The sequence below is a fragment of the Phyllobates terribilis genome, unplaced genomic scaffold (assembly GCF_046119375.1).
Source record: "Phyllobates terribilis strain yellow unplaced genomic scaffold, ASM4611937v1 Scaffold_12__6_contigs__length_324123572, whole genome shotgun sequence".
Classification (NCBI taxonomy): Eukaryota; Metazoa; Chordata; class Amphibia; order Anura; family Dendrobatidae; genus Phyllobates; species Phyllobates terribilis.
In genome coordinates this window covers 277,841,857-277,866,743 of record NW_027362772.1, presented here as the reverse complement: position 1 = coordinate 277,866,743, position 24,887 = coordinate 277,841,857, and the positions used below count along the sequence as shown (strand labels likewise).

General features: G+C 48.7%; 1 protein-coding gene across 1 annotated transcript in view; it reads left to right on the top strand.

Moving 5' to 3' along the window:
- Window positions 1–1,077: 1,077 nt before the first annotated feature.
- Window positions 1,078–24,887, top strand: part of LOC141171603 (nicotinamide N-methyltransferase-like) — a 44,120-nt gene continuing 20,310 nt past the window's right edge. Inside the window, exons 1-3 of the mRNA XM_073655275.1 lie at window positions 1,078–1,174; window positions 1,398–1,568; window positions 14,218–14,425. Coding sequence (XP_073511376.1) covers window positions 1,412–1,568; window positions 14,218–14,425 — 365 coding nt within the window. The 5' untranslated portion in view covers window positions 1,078–1,174; window positions 1,398–1,411. The remainder of the gene's footprint in view (window positions 1,175–1,397; window positions 1,569–14,217; window positions 14,426–24,887) is intronic.

Sequence of the window (24,887 nt, the reverse complement as noted above, 5' to 3'; positions counted from 1 at the left end):
TGGTAGCCCTGACACCAGTTATCCCAAAGTTTGGGATGACCCTTCACCAGTGATATCATAGGCTCCACATCTACTGAGGGCATGGCAATGTTTCTGTGCCCCAGGGAGGCATACAAAACCAGTAACCACTTCCAGCCAATTTCCTGGTAGTGGTAGTAGGGGATCTCCCAGACATCTCTAAGCAACAGGAAAGTCAAATCGGACAGCGCTCACGGATGGCATCTTAGTTATGTCCAATTTATTGACCTTCCCATAGAGTTTGATCTGACACTTGGATCAAAAGTCTCCAATGCTTTTGTGCAGACCACTTGGTCCAAGGAAAAATTGGACATATGAACTACTTCATAGACCAGTATTCCCTAACTCCAGTCCTCAAGAGCCACCAACAGATCATGTTTTCAGGATTTCCTTAGTATTGCACAGGTGAGAAAGAATTGTATGACCTGCACAGGCAATACTTCCATCACCTGTGCAATATTAAGGAAAACATGACCTGTTGGTGGGTCTTGAAGACTGTAGTTGGGGAACACTGCAGTAGATGGATCATCTGTAAAAAACAGAGAACACTCGTAAGAGATAAACAGATGTCTGAATGAGCATGAAATGTAACAGATTCCACTTCTAACAATCACTTGCAGGTGCTGACTGTTGCAAAGCACCAAAGAGCCATCACCCAACTTCTATGGCCTAAATCAGAGAAAATGTAGATCCTTGTCATTTAGCACCTTAGATGCAGTGGTCATTGTTATATGTGGTATCCAAGTGGTTAGCTAGAAGGAGTAGGCTACCTCTTTCACCCCCTAACAGCTACACCGACGAAAAAAAAATGAAAAAGTTATGACTTTCACATTATGGCAACACAAAAATATTATTAATTTTAAATGTTTAAATTGTACAAAAGTAGTAAAAAAAGGTCTAAAAATGGTACCAGAAAGATCTTATTGACCTGTAGAATAAAGGTATTAAATAATTGCAAAACAAGATGAACAGCAGAAAAAAATTGAAAAAGAAATAAAACATAGTATAACTTGGTGATGATGATGAAGCAGGTTTTTCTGGAGTGGGCTGGCCAGTTTCTTATTACAGCTCTGTAAGGAAGGAGGGTTCTTACAAATGTAGATCAGGTTGCAAGGTAAAGCCTGTTTAGTTTTCACAAGCGGAGGATCTGCTGAAGGTAAGGAGGTCATCTCATCCCTTATACACTGTGTGTAAAGAAAATTATACTTGTAGATGAAGGTAATATTCTTAGATACATGTTACTTAGGAAGACATAGCTGTATTTCTGGTCCAGGATCCATCGTGGGATCTGTGTAGTAGTTGAGGTTCAACATAGTCTGTACAGTACGGTGTCATGTAATAAGATGCAGTAAATGGATCTTCTCACCATTCACCAACAGGTTTGTAACAAAGGATGGAGGTTGTGTCCACGTCGTATAACAATGTTTATGACAATAAGTTTAATGCAAAGAAATATCTGGATATCTTCTATGCAGTGGACCCCGAAACCCAGGAAATCGACAAAGAGTCAACATTTTTGCTGACGTTTCTCAATAATGTTTTCTCTTCAGGTATGTAAGAATCCAATGAGCTGATCAGATGTCCTCAGGATATAATGTCAAGGTTCAAGGGGTTTCTAACTGTAGAAAGTTTAGAGTGTTGTATCAGCCTGGAAAATGGGCTTGTGAAATGCTACACATGTTAGGATATGGACATAAATCTTCACTTTGTATTGGATAGGACTTCGAAAGACCTGATCGTGCCCAACCGGTTATTTCAGTAGAGAGATGGCATCATTGTTAGCTATAGTGAACATATATAAGTGTTAGACATCTTCATATCCTGAAATTAGCATCAGAACTAAAGAAACATGAGTCATAAGTTAACACTAAATCTATATTAGGAAACATTCAATTGTTACATGTACTATATATAATTCATCATAAATGTCCAAAGAATAAGAAAGCACGCTAGACATTTCAATGACTATGATATACATATAATCCTATGCAGCATATTTTATACTGCCGGATGAAAGAGACTCCAGCTAGGTAAAAACAATCAATTTTATTAAATACAAAAAAACATATAAAAAGGGAAACAAGAAACAGGGTGGGACAAAAAACCTCCAATGGCGAGAGAGGTGATACTTGAAGCTAGGTTACATCAGAAAACATTAGAAATGTTGCTGGGCAAAAGGCAGCAATGGGGCATAATAACAGCACATCCAATTCAAATAATTTCTGCGCACCTGAATAAACAGTCGAATAAAGTGCCAAGTGGCCACATGGCTGTATGACCAGAGAGACAATTGCATCCTATTACTTGGTTGTTTGATGACATAGGCACTTAACACTTTATACTACAGGTATTGTAGGCTGCTTTTGTTAAGCTGATGTATATGGCCAATCTAAGCACATTTGTACTGTGTTCGCACTTGGCACTTTATTCGACTGTTTATTCAGGTGCGCAGTAATTATTTGAATTGGATGTGCTGTTATTATGCCCCATTGCTGCCTTTTGCCCAGCAGCATTTCTGATGTTTTCTGATATAACCTAGCTTCAAGTATCACCTCTCTCCATTGGAGGTTTTTTGTCCCATCCTGTTTCTTGTTTCCCTTTTTATATGTTTTTTTGTATTTAATAAAATTCATTGTTTTTACCTAGCTGGAGTCTCATCCTGCAGTATAGATTATGCTGCATAGGATTATATGTATATCATGTATTAAATATACACTATTACTAATATATGTACTAAGTGCACATTACATTACTACTGTGTAAACTAAGTGTACATTATATTATTACTATGTGTAATAAGTGCACATTATATTACTATGTGTACAAAGTGTACATTACATTACTACTATATATACTAAGTGTACATTACATTACTACTATATATACTAAGTGTACATTACATTACTACTTTATACAATACTATGTGTACATTACATTACTACTATATATACTAAGTGTACATTACATTACTACTATGTACAGTACTATGTGTACATTACATTACTACTATATATACTAAGTGTACATTACATTACTACTTTATACAATACTATGTGTACATTACATTACTACTATATATACTAAGTGTACATTACATTACTACTTTATACAATACTATGTATACATTACATTACTACTATATATACTAAGTGTACATTACATTACTACTATGTACAGTACTATGTGTACATTACATTACTATGTACAGTACTATGTATACATTACATTACTACTATATATACTAAGTGTACATTACATTACTACTTTATACAATACTATGTGTACATTACATTACTACTATATATACTAAGTGTACATTACATTACTACTATGTACAGTACTATGTGTACATTACATTACTACTATATATACTAAGTGTACATTACATTACTACTATGTACAGTACTATGTGTACATTACATTACTACTATATATACTAAGTGTACATTACATTACTACTATGTACAGTACTATGTGTACATTACATTACTATGTACAGTACTATGTATACATTACATTACTACTATATATACTAAGTGTACATTACATTACTACTATGTACAGTACTATGTGTACATTACATTAATATGTACAGTACTATGTATACATTACATTACTACTATATATACTAAGTGTACATTACATTACTACTATGTACAGTACTATGTGTACATTACATTACTATATACAGTACTATGTATACATTACATTACTACTATGTACAGTACTATGTATACATTACATTACTACTATATATACTAAGTGTACATTACATTACTACTATGTACAGTACTATGTATACATTACATTACTATGTACAGTACTATGTATACATTACATTACTACTATGTACAGTACTATGTATATGGCGCGCCCCTGGGCCTGCTGTGTCGTGCGGCATCGCGCGCACGGGGGCTTACCCGGAGCCGGATCCGATAGGGGTAGTAGTCTCGTGGCGGTGACCCGGTCCGTGCCCAGGGAGTCAAACTGAGTGGCAGTATTTAGCAGTAGATGTTAGAATGTTCGACTACGCCACCCGTTGAATGCAGCTATGGAGCTGCCGCTGCAGGGCAGACCGCTGAGGCCGGTGGTAGGATTGTGCAGCGTGGATGGTATAACCCCCAACGGGAGGGGTATGGCCTCAGGGCAGCTTTTGTGAGTTGGATGAGGGGAGTGATGGTGCGGGTGTCCCAGTGCCGAGGGTGCAGGTGTGACGACAGGAACACAGAGGCGGGAAGTGCAGTTTCACAAGCTTTACTCACAGTTCTTTATCAGATCCTTGTGCACAGTAGGACCACCCGAGCCGTGCTGCATCCACCAGGTCAGGGACTCGGCCAACTCCCAGGTAGTTCCAGAGCGTGGTCCAGAGCTCCCCTCTCTTCCTTCCTACTGGCCGTTCTCACCAGGGTCCCACCTATGTCCAGCTCCCTCGGGCCTCTTGGTGGTGAAACCTTTCCTGGCTTCCCTGGCCCTATGCGTGGTATGCCTTCCTGGTGGATGTGGTGAGGGTCGTGCCAAAGCTTGACCACAACCTCCGGTTCCTGGCTGAGGATGATTAGCCTCTACCAGTTTGGGATCCGGTACCCTTCTCTGCCAACCCTTCACCCTTTTCGTTCTCCTGTGGGATCTCAGGGTTCCCTCTCTCCTTGCGTCTCTGGGCCTTTCTGCCTCCTTCTCTCTGCTTCAGGCCTGGCCCTGGAGCTGGGCCCAGCCGGAGCCACAGCTCCCTGTCAGCCCTCTCCGGCTGAACTCTCTCTCTGAACAGACCCTGATCCTAGATGGTGCCCACCTTTTATACTCCCTCTGACACCCGAGCCCTGGTGACAATGCAACCAATGGGCTCCTTCCTATGCCCAGAGTCCCTCCCCTGTCTGCTCCTACACCACTGGGATGTTCCTCCCCCCCCCCCCACTCCAGCCAGGGACAGACGCTGTCGTACCTGCACAACTATCTGGTGGGAGTACCGTTGTTCTGTCCCCCGGAAATGGGGTGTATGTGGTGCATGCAGCTAACTGAGCTCTGTTCCACACTCCATCCTTACCCGGGAGTGGAATACCACACCTCTGGTTCGAGGTGCAATACCCCTGTAGCAGACGAGTCCTCGGGGTGCTACATTCCCCCCTGGTAAATCACAGCACGTCCTCGGGCTGGAAAAGAGCATAACATTATAAAACATACAAAAATTTTTTAAAGTACACACTAACATATAAGACATATTAACTATGAACTCATCCCTTTATGGGAGGTACTCTGTTCTTCTTTTAACATTACAGGTATAAACATTACGGAAACATTATTAAACTTTCTTCACACTTATAAAATACTATAAACTCTGTTAGCAGCATATGTAACTTTCAATATAAAACTTTTCATATAAAACATTCTTGACCAACACATTCTTGATCTTCTGGCCACGGTGCAACTTGAGACCAGGTAAAGTGCAACAGTCACTAGTAGTAAAACAGTTCCTTATAAAACCAGAAGGGGGCGCCTTAAGAAGCGCAACTATTTACAGGGTGTGGCCGCTCTCAGTCCTCGGCCAGTGGGGATAAGGAAGTGGCTGCTCACAGTCCTCAGCCTGGTTAGGGATAGGGACACACAGGTAACAGTTCACTAGTCCCAACGGGGACCATACTCTTAATTTACAACAGTTCTCATACCCCGACGGGTAACTTTGTACAGTCCTGTTCACCTCTTATTGGTGACGATGCCCTCCTGCTCCTTCCTGAGGGTAGGCTTCAAACCCATCCGGGTCCTCTTGATCTCCCTCATACCGCAGCTCTTCCTCCGTCAACCGGTGCACGTGAAGGGCGTACGGTCCTTTGGCACACTGATGCCGGGTGAAGGTGACCTCGTCACCCGGGTAAAGGTCACATCCGCGGTGTCCCTCCGGCAGATGGCTCTCGACATCCCTGCGGGTGACAAAGACGTCGCCGGGGGTTCTGTGATCCCGGATAAAGCCCCAACCGTGCTCCAGTTGAAACTTTACTACGGTCCCGGTGGCGCGGGGACCGTGGGCCGCACGGGGGTTTCGTCGGGTCCGGCGTTTCTGCTCCGCGCTTTGAACCTGCAGCCGCTCCTCGCGGACCCGCCTCTCTCGCCGTTCTCTGTTGAAGACCTCCAGTTGTTGTCGGCAGCACTCCGCACGCTGGGCTGCGGCCGCCCGGGTCTCCTGGGTGAACCCCATGAGATTTTCACCGGTGGGGTCCCATGCGAACTGAGCCTCCTCCAACGGGAGCGGAACGATTTTGGCGGGCGCCGGAGCCGGGATCAGGGGCTCACACAGGGGCCGTTCCCTCCGGAGTCGGGGGTTAATGTACTCCGGGGGCCACACAAAGGGCTGCCCATCCGGGCAGGTATGCTGCGCAAACAGATCTTCACCCAGGGGCAGCACTGTGGAGGTCGAGGGCGCGGTGGGGGCATCGGCGCCCGGATTCACCAGGCCTTGTGACCAGGCCGGTGGCACTCTGAAGGTGAAGGGCACTTTAGAGACGGCAGCGCCCGGGGGTACTCGGCCCTGCGACCAGGCCGGTGGTATCTCCTGCTTCGCCGCACTCAGAGTCAAGGAGCGTGGCGCGGAAGGGGGCATGGCTGCGGCTCCTGCCGCTTGAGGCCTAGCTGGGAGCAGTGGCGGTGCAGCAACGGGCACGGTGAGTAGAACTTCAGGCTCTGCGACGGGGAGCTGGGACAGGCTTACAGCCACGGGGCACGGGGTGGTGACGTCCCCTTTACCTGCTTCCATCTCTGTGGCTCCCTCCACGGCGTCGTCTCCGGCCTTCGTCCCTCCTGCACCATCTTCAGGGGCAGGCATGCTCCTCGTTGCGGGTGGCGTCCTCTGCTGGCGGGTTCCAGCCTGTTGGGCCATCTCCCTGCTCCACTCGGCCAGTGTTTCTTGCTGCACCCGGGCCATCCTCCGGGCCAAGGCCTCCAGCGCGGTCTGTGCATGCTCCCTTTCTCTGGGGAGCTGTGCCAGGATCTCCACCAGGCCTTCTGGGATGGCAGCCTGCAACAGGCTCCTGACCACGCGGTCGGTGCTGCCTGACTCTCCCTCCATCTCCGGGTGCGATCTCTCCAGACTCCTCCAGGCCGCACCCATCCTCTCTCTTTTGTTCTTGATCCGCCCATACCCAGGGTGGTCCCGGGGCAACTTGGTGATTGTGAGTTCCAGGGGCAGTCCCCCCACGCTGATGGACATTTCTATCATTGCAGTCTCTGCTGGTGGGGGCGGTCTTTGCTTTTGGCGCTCTTCTGGGACCAGGCCCACGATGGGAGGTCGTCTCTTGCCACCCTCTGGCACGCCCATAATGGCGTCCGCTCTGCCAGGGCGGGAAATCGTCTCAGATGGCGGGAATCTTCTCCCTATGGCGGGAAACTCCGTGGATGGCGGGAAAAGGCTGCAGATGGCGGGCAAACGGCGGGAAACGATCCGAGATGGCGTCCGATGGTGGGGACCCTCTGGAATTGGCGGGAGACTCCTTTTTACGGTAAATGTGAATTTTTCTTCAGGCACGCAGTACCCGGTGATTGCGGGCACGTGATCCTGCCGACTACGCCAAAGTTGACGCGCCCCTGGGCCTGCTGTGTCGTGCGGCATCGCGCGCACGGGGGCTTACCCGGAGCTGGATCCGATAGGGGTAGTAGTCTCGTGGCGGTGACCCGGTCCGTGCCCAGGGAGTCAAACTGAGTGGCAGTATTTAGCAGTAGATGTTAGAATGTTCGACTACGCCACCCGTTGAATGCAGCTATGGAGCTGCCGCTGCAGGGCAGACCGCTGAGGCCGGTGGTAGGATTGTGCAGCGTGGATGGTATAACCCCCAACGGGAGGGGTATGGCCTCAGGGCAGCTTTTGTGAGTTGGATGAGGGGAGTGATGGTGCGGGTGTCCCAGTGCCGAGGGTGCAGGTGTGACGACAGGAACACAGAGGCGGGAAGTGCAGTTTCACAAGCTTTACTCACAGTTCTTTATCAGATCCTTGTGCACAGTAGGACCACCCGAGCCGTGCTGCATCCACCAGGTCAGGGACTCGGCCAACTCCCAGGTAGTTCCAGAGCGTGGTCCAGAGCTCCCCTCTCTTCCTTCCTACTGGCCGTTCTCACCAGGGACCCACCTATGTCCAGCTCCCTCGGGCCTCTTGGTGGTGAAACCTTTCCTGGCTTCCCTGGCCCTATGCGTGGTATGCCTTCCTGGTGGATGTGGTGAGGGTCGTGCCAAAGCTTGACCACGACCTCCGGTTCCTGGCTGAGGATGATTAGCCTCTACCAGTTTGTGATCCGGTACCCTTCTCTGCCAACCCTTCACCCTTTTCATTCTCCTGTGGGATCTCAGGGTTCCCTCTCTCCTTGCGTCTCTGGGCCTTTCTGCCTCCTTCTCTCTGCTTCAGGCCTGGCCCTGGAGCTGGGCCCAGCCGGAGCCACAGCTCCCTGTCAGCCCTCTCCGGCTGAACTCTCTCTCTGAACAGACCCTGATCCTAGATGGTGCCCACCTTTTATACTCCCTCTGACACCCGAGCCCTGGTGACAATGCAACCAATGGGCTCTTTCCTATGCCCAGAGTCCCTCCCCTGTCTGCTCCTACACCACTGGGATGTTCCTTCCCCCCCCCCACTCCAGCCAAGGACAGACGCTGTCGTACCTGCACAACTATCTGGTGGGAGTACCGTTGTTCTGTCCCCCGGAAATGGGGTGTATGTGGTGCATGCAGCTAACTGAGCTCTGTTCCACACTCCATCCTTACCCGGGAGTGGAATACCACACCTCTGGTTCGAGGTGCAATACCCCTGTAGCAGCCGAGTCCTCGGGGTGCTACATATACATTACATTACTACTATATATACTAAGTGTACATTACATTACTACTATGTACAGTACTATGTGTACATTACATTACTATGTACAGTACTATGTATACATTACATTACTACTATGTACAGTACTATGTATACATTACATTACTACTATATATACTAAGTGTACATTACATTACTACTATGTACAGTACTATGTGTACATTACATTACTACTATATATACTAAGTGTACATTACATTACTACTTTATACAATACTATGTGTACATTACATTACTACTATATATACTAAGTGTACATTACATTACTACTATGTACAGTACTATGTATACATTACATTACTACTATATATACTAAGTGTACATTACATTACTACTATGTACAGTACTATGTGTACATTACATTACTACTATGTATACTAAGTGTTTATTGCATTATTGCTATGTGTAATAAGTGCACATTACATTACTACTATGAGTACTAAGGGTGCATTATTTTACTATTATGTTTTCTAAGTGTACATTATATCACTACTATGTGTATTACTGTACCATGTATTCTGCGACTGTAGGCTTCATCAGCTGATGGACAGTCAGACTATAAACCCTTATTATTACTCCTTTTACTATAAGTATTTGGCTATAAACATTTCCAACAGAGAAGATTTATTAGAATTACAGTAGTTGGGGCTCAGGTTAAGCAATAAATCTTTACTATATCTAATATACCTACATGTGATTTTTTCTCTCATCCTCTGCTCCCCCACTGGAAGGATAAAGGCAATGGAGGCTATAAAGGGGTTAGGGTCTTGTGTAGGATTAACCCTTTAACAGTGATCACAGGACAACTCTAGATGAGATGAATAGGGAAAGGATTCTGATAAGACCAATTAGTAATTATCAAAGAGTTTTTATACATTATCTGTATTCAGCTCAGTCTTTGAGCAGGACACAAAGGTTAGAAAGAAATTTATATTTTTTTATACGAAATGTTCTACAGTTTCTTACAATGCACCTCTATAACTTTCAGATTTCACAGCTTATTCTCCGTTCATGACTTCTGGGACCCAATTCTCAAGAAAGATGGGGGTTCCAGGAGGATAGGGGGCTTTGATCTTTTTGAAACATGGCATTTCCTCTTGATAGATACTCCATTATCTATGAAATGTTTGCTGGATCATTTATAGTGATTCAATTTGCAACTCCTTAAATTAGATCTTTTGGAGGACGGGAAAAAATGGTGGTTTAATTCAGCGCTGCCACGGAGAAGAGGGAAAAGACCCGCTTGTGTGCTATTTAAAAAAACTTTAATTTGAATGTTACGTGTTTTGGAGCTGGTCTAGCTCCTTCATCAGGCAGATATATATCTACAATGATTGCACATAGTCTTATACACCTATAAAAAACATCCTCTTTTATGAGTAGATAAGACTATTTGCAATCATTGTATATGTATATCTGCCTGATGAAGCAGCTAGACCAGCTCCGAAACGCGTAGCATACAAATAAAAGTTTTTTTTAAATAGTATTTGTGTAGACCCGGGGTCTTCTGTGGGCATAATAATACTCAGACAATACAGGGTAAGGGTAAAACAGTGTGGCAAATACCCAAGATAGTGCGAAATTGCACAGTCTCACCCTTTTGCTGGCCCGCCTGGAATAGCGCAGCTGTGACTTTGGGACTTCCAGGGCCAACTACCTCAACTAGTGGAACCCCGCTTTGGGTGGATGCCCACAGAGAGGAGGTAGCGGCAAGCTTAGGAAGCTGACAGTCCATTAAGGTACGTGACCAGGAGACCCGAGGGTCCCATTCTGGCTTCTCCGGACATATCCATGGAACTAGGTGACCGGTGGGTCCCAACCTGGCTTTCTCCAAACATATCTATGGAACTATATGACTGGTTGGTTCCAACCTGGCTTTCTCTGAGCATATCCATGGGTTCCATGTGACCGGTGGGTCCCAACCTGGCTACCCCAAACATCTCCATGGAACCAGGTGACCGATGGCTCCCAACCTAGTTTTCTCCCGAATATATCCATGGGTTGTATGATAGTTAATGCAGCAGATTTGTATCCCTCTGGATGGAGCCATGCTGTACTGTAGAGTTGTCACTTAGAGTGTTCCTGTCTGAGGTTTTGTAAAAGACTACTGATACAGAGGCATAACCCCCTTATATAGTTCACAACTGTCCTTCAAGACATTTTCAACAGGTCAGGGGGGTGGTGAGATGAGTTTAACTCTCCATTGTTTGAGCATTTAATCGATCTGCATAGCTTATACTCCTTCGCTCTGCGAGTCAACAAGCCACAGGGCCCACACAATGGTTAATCAACATATTTAGCAAACATTCATTGTTCAAAGACCCTGTACAATAAACTGTAGGAGCTGATATAAGATGTAAATAACAGCTATTCATCAATTAACAAATATCAACTCAACCTACAAGAGAAGTTAACATTCAGACTTATAACAAAAGTCCATGTTTCTTGTCCCACCCGAAAAATTAAACACATAAATTCAAAAGTGAACATAAAAATAATAGTGTATTTCTCCTGGCCTACTTAATTTAGACGTCTGGATAATTAAGATCAAGGGTATGTGCACTCGATGCAGTTTTCATGCGTTTCTGCGGCGTTTTTTCTACCGCGGAAATGCATTAAAACTGCATGCTAATAGGTCTGTCATGTATAGCAATGGTAATCCGCATGTGCTGTGCACATGATGCGGAAATTTCCGCTCCGGATTACCATTGCGGTAAAATCTGCAGTATTACCATTTCTAACGCGATTACGCAGCAAATTCGTGCCCATTGACTTGCATTGAATGACAGCAAACCCGCAGGTAGAATATCTATACCTGAGGAATTGCTGCATTTCAATGAAAATCAATATCAAAATCGCCGCAGAATCACACTTCAGATTGTACCCGGGTCGGGAGAGGAGGCTGCTACTCCTCTCATCTGACCACTGCTCTGACTGATAACAGCAAGAGTAGTGTGGCTGGGAGGAGCAGCAGTCTGCTCTTCCCAGCCCACGTGCCCGAGGTAGTAAAAAAAAGAATAAAAAAGTAAAAAATGAAAAAATAAACCTTTATACTCACCTGTCCTGTCAGCCCCCGGTGTCCACGGCGGTGATGTTGTCTCTCCGGTGGCCAGCAGTACACTGAGCTGCCAGGACCTGCAGTGACATTACGAATCAGCTGATGGTCACGTGACCATCAGCTGATAAGTGTCGGCAGCTATCAGCTGATGGTCACGTGACGTGATTCACAAGAATATTCCCATGGTGGTTAGCTCACTGGGGCTGATCAGCTGATCTTCAGCTGATCAAACCCAGTGACCTCTTGCAGCAATGTACACTGACAGGGGGTGATTTTACATCCCTGTCAGTGTACATTGCTGTCTTCTACAGCAGTGACAACAGTGATGGCTGATGTCACTGCTGTAGAAGTGACCCAGATCGCCGTTGGACACTTAGCGGTACGTGGACTGTGTCGTTGATGGCGGACAGGTGAGGGATATGCTTGTTAGTTTTTTAATTTTTTAAAGATCTAGGGCTTCGCATAGGCGTGTAATAAAAAAAGTTGTAGAAACGTATGTTTTATTTCATTAAAATACTTTATTCTGGCCGTGTCTTTTATTGAAAAGGCGGCGACTATTTTACTACATGGTTAGTTATGGGGGTGTCTTATAGACGCCCTCCATTACTAACCTGGGCTTCAAGTCAGCCGCCAATACAAGGCTGATGTGAACCCCAACCCCATTACCACACTGCCACCTCTACAGGGCAGTGGGAAGAGCGAGGCTAAGTGCCAGATTTGGCGCATCTTATGGATGCACCATTTCTGGAACTGCTGAGGGGTGATATTAATAGCTGCAGAGAGGGCTTTTATCCATGGCCCCTTCCCTGGCTATTAATATCAGCCCGTAGCTGTCTAGTTTAGCCTTTGCTGGTTAGATTTTATAGGGGGGCCCCAAGTCAATTTTTTCTGGGGTCCCCCTGTAATCTTGCCTGTAAAGGCTAAACAAACAGCTGTGGGCTGATATTAAAATCCAGGGAACATTTTTGGCTAATCGCCCCTTCCGCGGCTACTAATATCAGCCCTCAGTGACCGGATTTCCCTCTGCTGGTTATAAAAATGACGCGGGAGCCTACGCCATTTTTTTTTTAATTTTGGGCTCTGTGCCCATCATTCGGACAACGCAGCGCTTTGGACGCAATTTTTTTCTGCGTCCAAAATGTTGCATTCTATTGAACACAGGTAAATCCAGATGTGTTCACTGAACCATGCGTATTTACCGCATTCAATACTTTCTAGTGGTCAAATTTCTGTTGCGCAGACTAGCGACTGCACAAGAGAATTTGACATGCTGCAATCCTGAAAAGAGCGCTGCATGTCAGTGTCCATGGGTGATTCGCAGCCTCTGATGCATGCATAGTGGACATGTCAATTTCTGTAGCGGACAAGCTAGTCTCTGCTGCAGATTTTGACCAATTGAAGTGTCATTACATGCGGTGGATTCACATGTACTGACAACAAAAGTGCAGCATTAGAACACCGCGTTTTGGATGCAACATAAATACGTTGTGTCCAAAGCACTGCTGAGTGCTGATCAGGGGACGTAGTGGCTAATGAACCAGCTGTGAAATGTTAATTATGGCCAGGGAAAATGTTTGCTTAATGGCACCTTCCCAGGCTAAAATTAACAGCTCACAGTAGTCATATGAATTACATGAATAGAAGTGCTAATGAAGATTGGGTGAATGGGACTAGCTGACACCCAGCTCTTTTGTTTGGTTGTGTCAAGGTGTCAATCAGACTTTTTCATGACCAAACTTAATTAAAGTAAAGTAAAGAGTTAAATAAACACACAGACACAGTGTAAACACTTTATTTGAATTACAGCAAACACATTCTTTAATAATTTAAATGAACCAATATACTCACCCCAGTTCTATGGTAATCCAAGTGTTTAAGCAATGTCCCACCAAATAACTTTATTTAGCTCAAAAAAGCATTCATTGATGTAAAAAAAACGCTTAAAAAAATGCTTCAAAAAACGCATGTAAAAACGAGTCAAAAACGCATGTAAATCCGCATGCATTTTTTTCTGTCAGGGAGAGGCAAAAACGCTCAGGAAAAATCTGCTTCAAATCCGCATCGTGTGCATATACCCTAAAATCTGTGTCGTCACAGCATTCAAGCATTTTTTTTACCTCTTCTCCGTGGCAGCGTTGAATTAAACCACCATTTTTTCCTCTGAATTCCTCTCTGCACAACACATTCAGATGAGAACCTTTTGATATTGAGATCTGTGTCGTTTTTAGTATGATCTGCGCAAGGTGCGCTTTCAAACATTTTTCTTTCATAAATTAAATCTTTATTTTTTCATCAGGTCTTGTTAAAGGACAAAGCCTCATCGAGATCGGTGCCGGTCCCTGTATATGTTACACCATTTCTGCATGTGAAATCTTTGAAAAGATCTATTTGACTGATTATTTCCAAGGGAACCTAGATGAAACTAAGAAATGGCTGAATAGTGAAAATGATGCTTTTGATTGGTCTCCTTACATACGATTTGTATGTGACCTTGAAAACAACGGGTAAGTAATGCACAATGGTAAAGTGTCAAAAGAAAAGCTTGTTTCCCCCTGTATTTTCTGCTGACATGTAGAGATATCCCAACTATAATGGAGTCCAAACACATGCCTGTATGTACCTACTTCTAACTTTGGTACAATGTATTAGGACACCTCCATATTATACCTACAGCTTTTATTACATTCCTATCTAAATCTGTAGTTATTAATAATGAGTTGGTTCCCCTTCTGCAGATATATTAGCTCCCGCTCTTCTGGGAAGGATTTGTACAAGATTGTGGTGGAGTCTGTGGGAATTTTTGCCCCTTCATCCTGAACATTTGTGGGGTCAGACCCTGATGTTGCGGGGAGGCCAGGCTCACAATCTCCATTATAGGATAGGGCTGAGGTCCGGGCTCTGCTCGGCCGCTCATGTTCTCCCCTCCATGTCTGTATGGAGCTTGTGTACTGGTCACAGTCATGGGGAACAGAAAAGGGCGAATCCCAAACTGTTCCCACAAGGCAGAAGCTACAATGGTCCACAATGTCTTGTGCTGAAGATTAAGATTTCCCTTCATTGGAACTAAGAGGCCGAGGCCGCCCCCTGATAACAGCCCATAGCATTATCCTCCTCCACCATCTGTACAGCGGCACAATGCAGTCAGGGGGTAACGTCCTCCAGGAATCCCCAAACCCAGACTCCTCCATCAGATGCAGATAGAGAAGTGCGATCCATCACTGCACAGAACACGTCTCCTCCAGAGTCCAGTGGTGGCTGCTTTACACCACTCCATCCGACGCTCGGCATTGTACTTGGTGATGTTTGGCTGCATGCAGCTGCTTGGCTGTAAAGTGACCGCCTGCAGTAGCCATGGCCGAGCTGTTGCTCCCTAGCCTCCTGGCACTTTACAGGAAAACCATGTCCCAGTCCCGGTGTGCTGTCAGTTGTGGGGTGAATCACAATCACTTGTAGACCACAACTCCAGGGACACCAAGTTCATTTCAACAAACAGAAGTTTACTGCACAGTTCAAGTTTATCAGATTGTAACATGTGGGATAGGGCACAACACTTCTTCTTCCTTATTTCCTTAGCACAACACAGCCCTACCATCCGTTCCTCCTGAACTATCCCTACGCCCAATGGCTCCGTCAGCCCCAGATATTTCTTGTCACTACAGAACATCTTAGTGAGTGGCTCGATGCCATATTACAACCTTTGGCACAATGTGCTCTGGGGTTTCTAAGAGATTCATGCGACATTCTCAGACATTTCTCAAACAAAATATGGAATTCACATTTCTCGTGGCTTACCTGCGATGTAACCTCCTTATATATGACTCGCCCCCTGGGCCGCGTGGGGAACCCGGAACCGGGCCTCTGGTGGGATGCTGGGGGTGGTAGTCTCAGTGTGGCGGCGACCCGGTCCGTGGCTCAGGGTGGTCAAACCAGTGGCAGTCTTAGTGTAATAACAAATGTCCAACTACGCCACCCGTGGATTGCGGTCAGTGGGGACCGCCGCTGCGCTGCAGACGGCTGAGGCTGATGATGTTTGCGCAGCCGAGTATGGGATAACTCCCCATGGGAGAAGTATTGCCTCAGGGCAGCTAGTGTGGATGATGGGAGTGATGGTGTGAGCGTCACAGTACCAATGGTGCCGGTGCGGCGATGAAACACAGAGACGTGTGGTGCAGTTCAGGGTCTTTACTGATGGTATAAAGCAGACCCTCCCGGGAGTACCGGTTAGCAGTAGAGGCCTGGTCAGTCTGTGAGCAAGCAGGATCTCCCCCTGGCCAGGTGGAGTTGTAGGCCTCCCCGTCTATCTGCACTCTTTCCTGGCTACCTTGCTCTATGCGGGTAGAAGTAGCCCACGTCCCTGAGTATACCGTGTGGTGCTCACCCGTATGGCCGGTGACTTGGGGCCTTCTGTTAGCCTCCGCTCCACGACGGCGGTGCTGGTCCCTTGCTTGTGACCATGCCTCCGGGCTTCTAAGGCCAGAGGACCTGGAATCCCCTGCCGGTTGGATTCTGCTGCTGGACCTGGATGTCCCCACAGCCTCGGATTCCGTGTCCGGGTTTAGTGTCTTCAGCCAAGGCGAGCTATCTAGCTTCCAGCGTCTGGCTCTCACTCCTGCTCCTACAGAGCTCCTGCTGTATCTTTCCCTCTCCAAGCTCTGACTCTCCTAATCCCGCCCCAGACCAAGTTTATAAGGGCAGATTCCTCCCCTCCCAGGTCTGGGCGGGCAGTGTTGCATGCTTAGGGCTCCTGACCAGAGAAACCTCCCACTTGCTCTCAGACATAATATTTCTATTACTGTGGCAACCAGACCCCTGGGGTGCCACATATACATCCATACCTCACCATATTGCTATCAGAGCTTTAGAATTTCACATGACCCGACACAGTACTTTTTCATCTGACTTGTATAATTATATCCTTCAAGTTACATATTTTCTCATGACTAGCAATTTTTTCACAATTTTTTTTGATCAGTCTTATTACCTACAATGTAAGGGAATCCCGATGGGCGCTAAATATTCTCCCTTCCTTGCAAATCTCGTTATGTCCTTCTAAGAGTCAGAGTATTTGTATTCTTTATTAAACCCTGTGTCCAGTGGTATGGCAGATACATAGACGACCTCCTTTTCATTTGGGGGGGGGGTGTATCTGCCATACCACTGTTTATGGATTATATCAACAAAATTGATTTTAATTTGAGGTTCACGCTCAGTTCGCAATATAACGAGATACCATTCCTGGATCTATTGTTGTCAGGTACTCCAGGGGAAACTATTTCCACTTCAACTTTTGTTAGACCAATCACAGGTAACATAATTCTACACGCCAAAAGCAGCCACCCATCACATACCATTAGTTCCATTCCGGTTGAGGAATTCAATAGAATCAAATGCAATTGCAGCAAAGTTCATATTTTGAAAAATGAAATTGAGAAATCCAGAGTCAGACTATCCAGAAGAGGTTATTCCCCCCAGTTACTTGACAGAGCTGCAAAGATTGTACATCACAAGAATGGATCTAATCTAATAGTTATCTCCTCCACAGTTCTCCAAACCTGTTCTTTCAATTAATTATACAGTTCTGGCAAAAATTAAGAGACCACTGCACAGTTTTCTAAAAATCACCATCTCTACATGTCTAACAGCCATTCCATTCCGGTGTCAGTTGAATTCCAACCAAAGTACACCTCATTCTACTTAATGTGCTTCTGATTAGGTGATCACCTGAACCAACTCATATGTAACGAGGGAAAGTGTCACGAAAACACACTTGGTCAGACCTTGCAGCCCTCTGGCGCCCCCCTTATCCTGCTGGTCAAACACGGTATTGACCGAGGATAAGCAACAGGGCGCAGATGCTCTAATTTATGTCGACTATTGTGGCACGTGATGTGACAGGATGTATATATACCACCAGTTCCTTCCAGGAACGTATATATACCTCCGTCCAGCCACCCTCAAACCACAATATCACATAAATACTGGTATACTGCCACCACCGATCGCTTAACAGGTGGATCGGGTACCCGTTAGGTAACGTGAATTAGTGGGTGAGGAACGTGCTTGCTCGACATAGGACAAGAAGAACGAAGCTGGTAAATAATAATAATTTACTCCCGAAAGTGGGCAGTGTTTACAAAAGATATACAAGATATTATAAGAGAGACAATTTACATATATGCATAAAACAGTTATTAAAATAAAAGGGGTAAATAATAGCAAAACCTGCGCCACGAGGTGATGGTCTCAGATTCTGTGGGGGTACGGCTCCCCGGAAATAAGGTGTGATTCCTCCACACAGCGAGGAGTGCATGCGTCTGACGTCCCGGGGTAAGAATGAAGTAAAATGGCCGTTCTGGTTTTTAGTAAGGGGCCAAAACACTAAGAGACACCCATGTTGTTTACCTCACACGGGGGCTCGGTTTTGTGAACCCACCCAGCTGCATAAGACATAAAAATCCTTCAGATTTCATATCTTGGTATGGGGGGCGGTCTCACATCCAAGATGGAGACATCATGTTTGCCGTCACCAATATTCATGAAGATGGATATCAAATATGATATCTCTATGACGCTCAGAAGATCAGAACCCATTTCCCGGGTTTACGGTGGTTTCTCCATTATGCAAGATATACTATTATAATCGGAAAAAGGTGAACATTCCAAAAATGTGGTCCCTGTGTTTGTGACAGTCATGGGCATTATTTAAATCGACATTAATAGTTTGTACAGTTAGACAATAGGATTTTGGAGGGAATTTCCAGTTTACACCAGTATGGTTGTTCTGGCTGAGGTTTTATGGCAGTAATAAAAATTCCTTGTTTGGGGAAAGCAAGAGTGAGTTCTATAATGCCTCTTCCAAATGAGCAGGGGGTGGAGATTTAAGACATCTCTCATTTTTAAAACTAGGACAAAAATACATTTTGCCTGACACCTCCCCCTTTTTAGACTGCGCTATGGAGGTAAGACCTTCTGGTACTCCTCTAGGCGTATCTCTGGAGGCTCCCCTCGCCAGGACAACCCATCGGCATTGCCATGCTCGCTGCCTTTGCGGTGTTGAACGGTAAAGTCGTACTGCTGGAGGGTGAGGCTCCAGCGTAACAACCTTCCGTTGGCACCGGACATGGTGTGCAGCCAACTCAGGGGGTTGTGGTCAGTCACGACAGTGAAGGGGTGCCCGTACAAGTAAGGCTGTAAGCGGTGCAGGGCCCATACAATGGCCAGGCACTCCTTCTCTATGGTGGAATAGGCCACTTCCCTCGTCAGCAGTTTCCGGCTTAGGTACAACGCGGGGTGTTCTTGGTTCCCCGAGTCGACCTGGCTGAGGACAGCACCGAGGCCAAACTCACTGGCGTCGGTCTGTACGAAGAGTGGCTGTGTGCCGTCGACCGCCTTTAGTACAGGAGAGCTGCTCAGGGCAGTCTTCAAAGCACGAAAGGCCACCTCGCATTCCTCTGTCCATTTGACTGAATGGGGTAGGCTCCTCCTGGTGAGGTCTGTCAAGGGCTTCGCAAGGCTACTATAGTCTTGTACAAAGCGTCTATAGTACCCTGCGGTGCCCAAGAAGGACTGCACCTGCTTCTTGGTCTTGGGGGTGGGCCAGGACACGATAGCGTCCACCTTCCCAGGCTCTGGCTTCAGAGTACCCCCACCTACCCGGTGCCCCAGGTAGTGGACCTCGTTCATGCCCATCTGGCACTTTTCTGGCTTGATGGTCAAGCCCGCCTGGTGAATGCGCCCGAACACCTGCTGCAGATGCTCGAGGTGATCCTCTCAGGTGGGACTGAAGACGGCACTGTCATCCAGGTACGCTACTGCATACCTCTTCAGTCCCTGGAGCAGATTGTTGACCATTCGCTGGAAAGTGGCAGGGGAATTTTTAATGCCAAAAGACATGACCGTGGATTCATACAATCCGAAGGGGGTGATAAAGGCGGACTTTTCCTGGGCCCCGGGGCTCAAGGGAATCTGCCAATATTCCCGACTCAGATCCATAATGGAGTGATAGCTCGCGCTGGCTAACCGCTCCAGCAGCTCCTCAATGCGTGGCATTGGTTGTGCGTCAGAGGCTGTGATAGCGTTGAGCCCCCTGTAGTCCCCACAGAACCGGGTGGTCCGGTCCTTCTTTGGCACCAGGACTACAGGTGAGGCCCACGCGCTCTTGGACCGCTTAATCACCCCCAACTTCAGCATCTCCTCGACCTCCTGGCGCATGACATGCTGCACCTCGTCGGAGATTCGATAGGCTGTCCGCCGGAGTGGGGCATGATTCCCGGTGTCCACTTCATGGACCGCCACTTCAGTCCTGCCAGGCAGGTTGGTGAACACTGCTTGGAAGGGTTTCAGCACTGCTCGCATCTGAGACCTCTGGTCTTCAGATAGCAAGATGCTTATCTCTACATCCTCTAGGGACCCGCTGGCCTTCGCTTGGGCCAGCATGTCCAAGAGGGGGTCGTCCTCCCCATCCTCGGGCAGGCTGCAGACCAGTAGGACGCAGGGTCCACGTTCTTGATGAGCCTTCATCATATTAACGTGAAAAGCCTTCCGCCTACCCCGCGCGTGGTCAAGAGTGATCACGTAGGTGACCGGGTTGAGCTGTTGGTGAATGACGTACGGGCCTTCCCAGGCCGCCTGAAGCTTGTCCTTTGGTACGGGGACTAGCACCCACACCTTCTGACCCACCTGATAGGTCCGCTCTCGGGCGTTCTGGTCGTACCAATGCTTCTGGTCAGCCTTGGCTTGCGCCATGTTGTCATGCACCAACTGCGTCAAGGTCTGTATCTTGTCACGGAAGCGCATGACATACTCCACGATGGACACTCCTGGGAGCTCGGCTCTTCCTCCCAGAATTCCCCTTGCCTCACAGTAGCTCAAAGGGGGAGAACCCCGTCGAGGCCTGTGGAACCTCTCTGTAAGCAAATAACAGGTGTGGGAGGTAAAGCTCCCAGTCGCGTCCCTGGGTCTCAACCAGCATTTTTAACATCTGTTTGAGGGTACCGTTGAATCGCTCACACAAACCATTGGTTTGGGGATGATACGCCCTCGATAACAGATGCTGTACCTGCATTTTCTTACATAGGGCCTCCATTAAGCGAGACATGAACTGGGTCCCCTGGTCGGTAAGCATCTCCCTGGGAAAGCCTACTCGCGAAAAGATGGCCAAGAGGGCGTCTGCCACCTTATCCGCCCTAATTGAGGACAGGGCTACTGCCTCCGGATACTGGGTAGCATAGTCTACCACGGTAAGGATGAAACATTTTCCAGAGCTGCTGGGTATGGCCAGTGGTCCCACAATGTCCACAGCAATGCTCTGGAAAGGCTCCTCTATCACTGGCAAAGAGATCAGGGGGGCTTTGGGAGCCAGCCCTGACTTTCCCACTCTTTGACACGTGGTACAGGAGCGACAGTAGTTCACCACATCCGTCCCCATTTTGGGCCAATAAAAGTGGTGAGACAGCCGGTCCTTGGTTTTGCTGACCCCCAAGTGTCCAGCGAGTGGAATCTCATGGGCGATCCGCAGCAACTCATCCCTGAATTGGTAGGGGATGACCAGCTGTCTTTCCCTCAGCCACTCCTGTTGGGGTGTACAGGGAACTGTCTCCCGGTACAACCTCCCTTGGTCCCAGAATACCCTCTCCTTACCCGACTCGGAGGTGGGTTTCTCAGTGAGGCTCCTTAACGTCTCTAGGCTAGCATCTGAGTCCAGAGCTGCCTGAAACTCCTGGCTGGAGGAAGCCAGAAGTGAGGTTAAGGCCACGTCCTCACTGGGACCCTCTGGGACCGGCTCTGGGTCCATACCTGACTCTGTTATTCCTCTGTCCGAGGAGGGTCCAGAAGGCAGGGCGTTACTTGCGTTCTGGGCACTCTGACTGCGGGTAACAGCGGCTATATAGGCCGTCTCCCCGGGGAATAACACCGTCCCATCAGCCTGCGCGGATATGAGTACTACTTCCCCATCCTCCTCCATTACCTCAGGCACAGTGCTACGTATGGGGCAGCTACCTTCAGCCAGGTCACCATCTGTTGTGACACTGGTCGCTTGCACAGCATCACCTGCTTCATGGTCCCCGTGCCTCTCCCCATTACCCTTAGCACTGACACTTGCTCCTGCTAGGGGATCCTCAGCAATATCACCCCGCAGCGTGACATGGCTGAGTTCTCCTGTACCTTCCAATACATCATCATTATCATCATCATTATCAGCAGGTAAAGCATTGACATTCACATTATCAGCATTAACCTTACCAACCGTATCAGATCGGGGAGGGGTGTCAGGGACATAATAAGCAAATATCCTCCCCAAATCAGTTGCCAACAAAACATTTGCAGGCAGATTTTCCGATACTCCCACTGCCTTCACCCCACTCCCCGCACCCCAATCAATAAAAACCTGGGCCATGGGCAAGGGGCATCGGACGCTCCCAATCTCGGTGACAGTCAGGGTCTTTCCCGGAATAAGCTCTTCAGCGGACACCAGTTCGAGTCGGATGAGGGTTCGTTCGGCCCCAGTGTCCTTGAGGCCTACAGTGACAATGTCCCCCACCATGACAGACTGCAAGTTTTCACAGGCCCTCCCAACCGGCCCACCCACCAAAAGAACTGAGGCATTAGGCCCTGGGGCCTTGGATGGGGGGTTCTTCCTCTGCTTCTCTGGGCAAGTTGCGCTGAGATGACCAGTCTGCTTGCAGAAATAACACCTGCTGGCATCAGATGCAGGCCGGGCATTGGTAACGGGAAAAAGGCCTCCGGAAGGTCGGCTGGCAGGGGCAGGGATGGTGGTTGATGGCTTATCCCCTTTCCAGCTGGCGATGACTGGCTTCCGCACCTCCAGTCTCCGGTTGGCCTCGTAGGTGTCTGCGATCTGCGTTGCTTTATTGGCATCTGGTGGCTCCCGATCCATCATGAACTGCCGTACCTCAGTCGGACACAGATGCAGAAACAGGTCTTTCACCATCAGATCCCTTAGCTCAGGGGTCTCAAACTCAGCTGGGCATATGGGCCACACACGGAAAAACATTTAATTTGGGGGGCCGCATTATTTGCATGACAAAGTGACATTTTTAGTGATACCATTTTATTTTCTATACACCTTTTGAACTGGTCCTCATCTTGCAGGCATGGTCTCCCATCCAGGTCCCCCATATTGCAGAAATGGTCTCCCATCCAGGTCCCCCATATTGCAGACATGGTCTCCCATCCAGGTCCCCCATATTGCAGACATGGTCTCCCATCCAGGTCCCCCATATTGCAGACATGATCCCCATATTGCAGACATGGTCCATACAGCGCTCAGGGTCCCCATCCCCCCGATACTGTGCTCAGGGTCACCGCCCCCCCCCATACTGCACTCAGGGTCCCCGTCCCCCCCATACTGTGCTCAGGGTCCCCCCCATACTGCGCTCATGGTCCCTGTCCCCCCCTTACTGCGCTCAGGGTCCCCGTCGCCCCCCATACTGCGCTCAGGGTCCCCGTCCCCCCATACTGCGCTCAGGGTCCCCGTCCCCCCATACTGCACTCAGGGTCCCCATCCCCCCATACTGCACTCAGGGTCCCCATCCCCCCCATACTGCGCTCAGGGTCCCCGTCCCCTCCATACTGCACTCAGGGTCCCCGTCCCCCCCATACTGCGCTCAGGGTCCCCGTCCCCCCCATACTGCACTCAGGGTCCCCGTCCCCCCCCATACTGCGCTCAGGGTCACCGCCACCCCCCCCATACTGCACTCAGGGTCCCCGTCCCCCCCCATACTGTGCTCAGGGTCCCCCCCATACTGCGCTCATGGTCCCTGTCCCCCCCATACTGCGCTCAGGGTCCCCGTCGCCCCCCATACTGCGCTCAGGGTCCCCGTCCCCCCCCATACTGCGCTCAGGGTCCCCGTCCCCCCATACTGCACTCAGGGTCCCCATCCCCCCATACTGCACTCAGGGTCCCCATCCCCCCCATACTGCGCTCAGGGTCCCCGTCCCCCCATACTGCACTCAGGGTCCCCGTCCCCCCCATACTGCGCTCAGGGTCCCCGTCCCCCCCATACTGCACTCAGGGTCCCTGTCCCCCCCATACTGCGCTCAGGGTCCCCATCCCCCCCATACTGCGCTCAGGGTCCCCGTCCCCCCCATTCAGCGCTCAGGGTCGCCGTCCCCCCCCATACAATGCTCAGGGTCCCCGCCCCCCCCATACACTGCTCAGGGTCCCCGTCCCCCCCCATACTGCGCTCAGGGTCACCACCCCCCCATACTGTGCTCAGGGTCCCCCCCCATACTGCGCTCATGGTCCCCGTCCCCCCATACTGCGCTCAGGGTCCCCGTCGCCCACCCATACTGCGCTCAGGGTCTCTGTCCCCCCATACTGCGCTCAGGGTCCCCGTCCCCCCATACTGCGCTCAGGGTCCCCATCCCCCCATACTGCGCTCAGGGTCCCCGTCTCCCCCCATACTGCGCTCAGGGTCCCCTTCCCCCCCATACTGCGCTCAGGGTCCCCGTCCCCCCATACTGCGCTCATGGTCCCCGTCCCCCCATACAGCGCTCATGGTCCCCGCCCCCCCATACAGCGCTCAGGGTCCCCGTCCCCCCCATACAGCGCTCAGGGTCCCTGTCCCCCCATACTGCGCTCAGGGTCCCCGTCCCCCCATACAGCGCTCATGGTCCCCGCCCCCCCATGCAGCGCTCAGGGTCCCCGTCCCCCCATACTGCGCACAGGTCCCCTGTGATGTATTTCACATCACAGAGAAAAAAAAAAAAGATTCTCACCTGTTCTCCGTTCCCTCTGCATCCTCTCTGCACCTGTGGCCCGCAGGCACAGACCCCATAACGATCGCGGCTCTCTCCAGCAGCCGCTGACATCAATGCTGTAATTCAGTGCATTGCCGTGCAGAGACCGTCTCTCTGCACAGCAATACCAGCGTCACCCGCCGGCCTATCAGAGGCCAGCAGCTGACATCTGCGCATATCAGTGACGTCATACTCTGCTGCGCT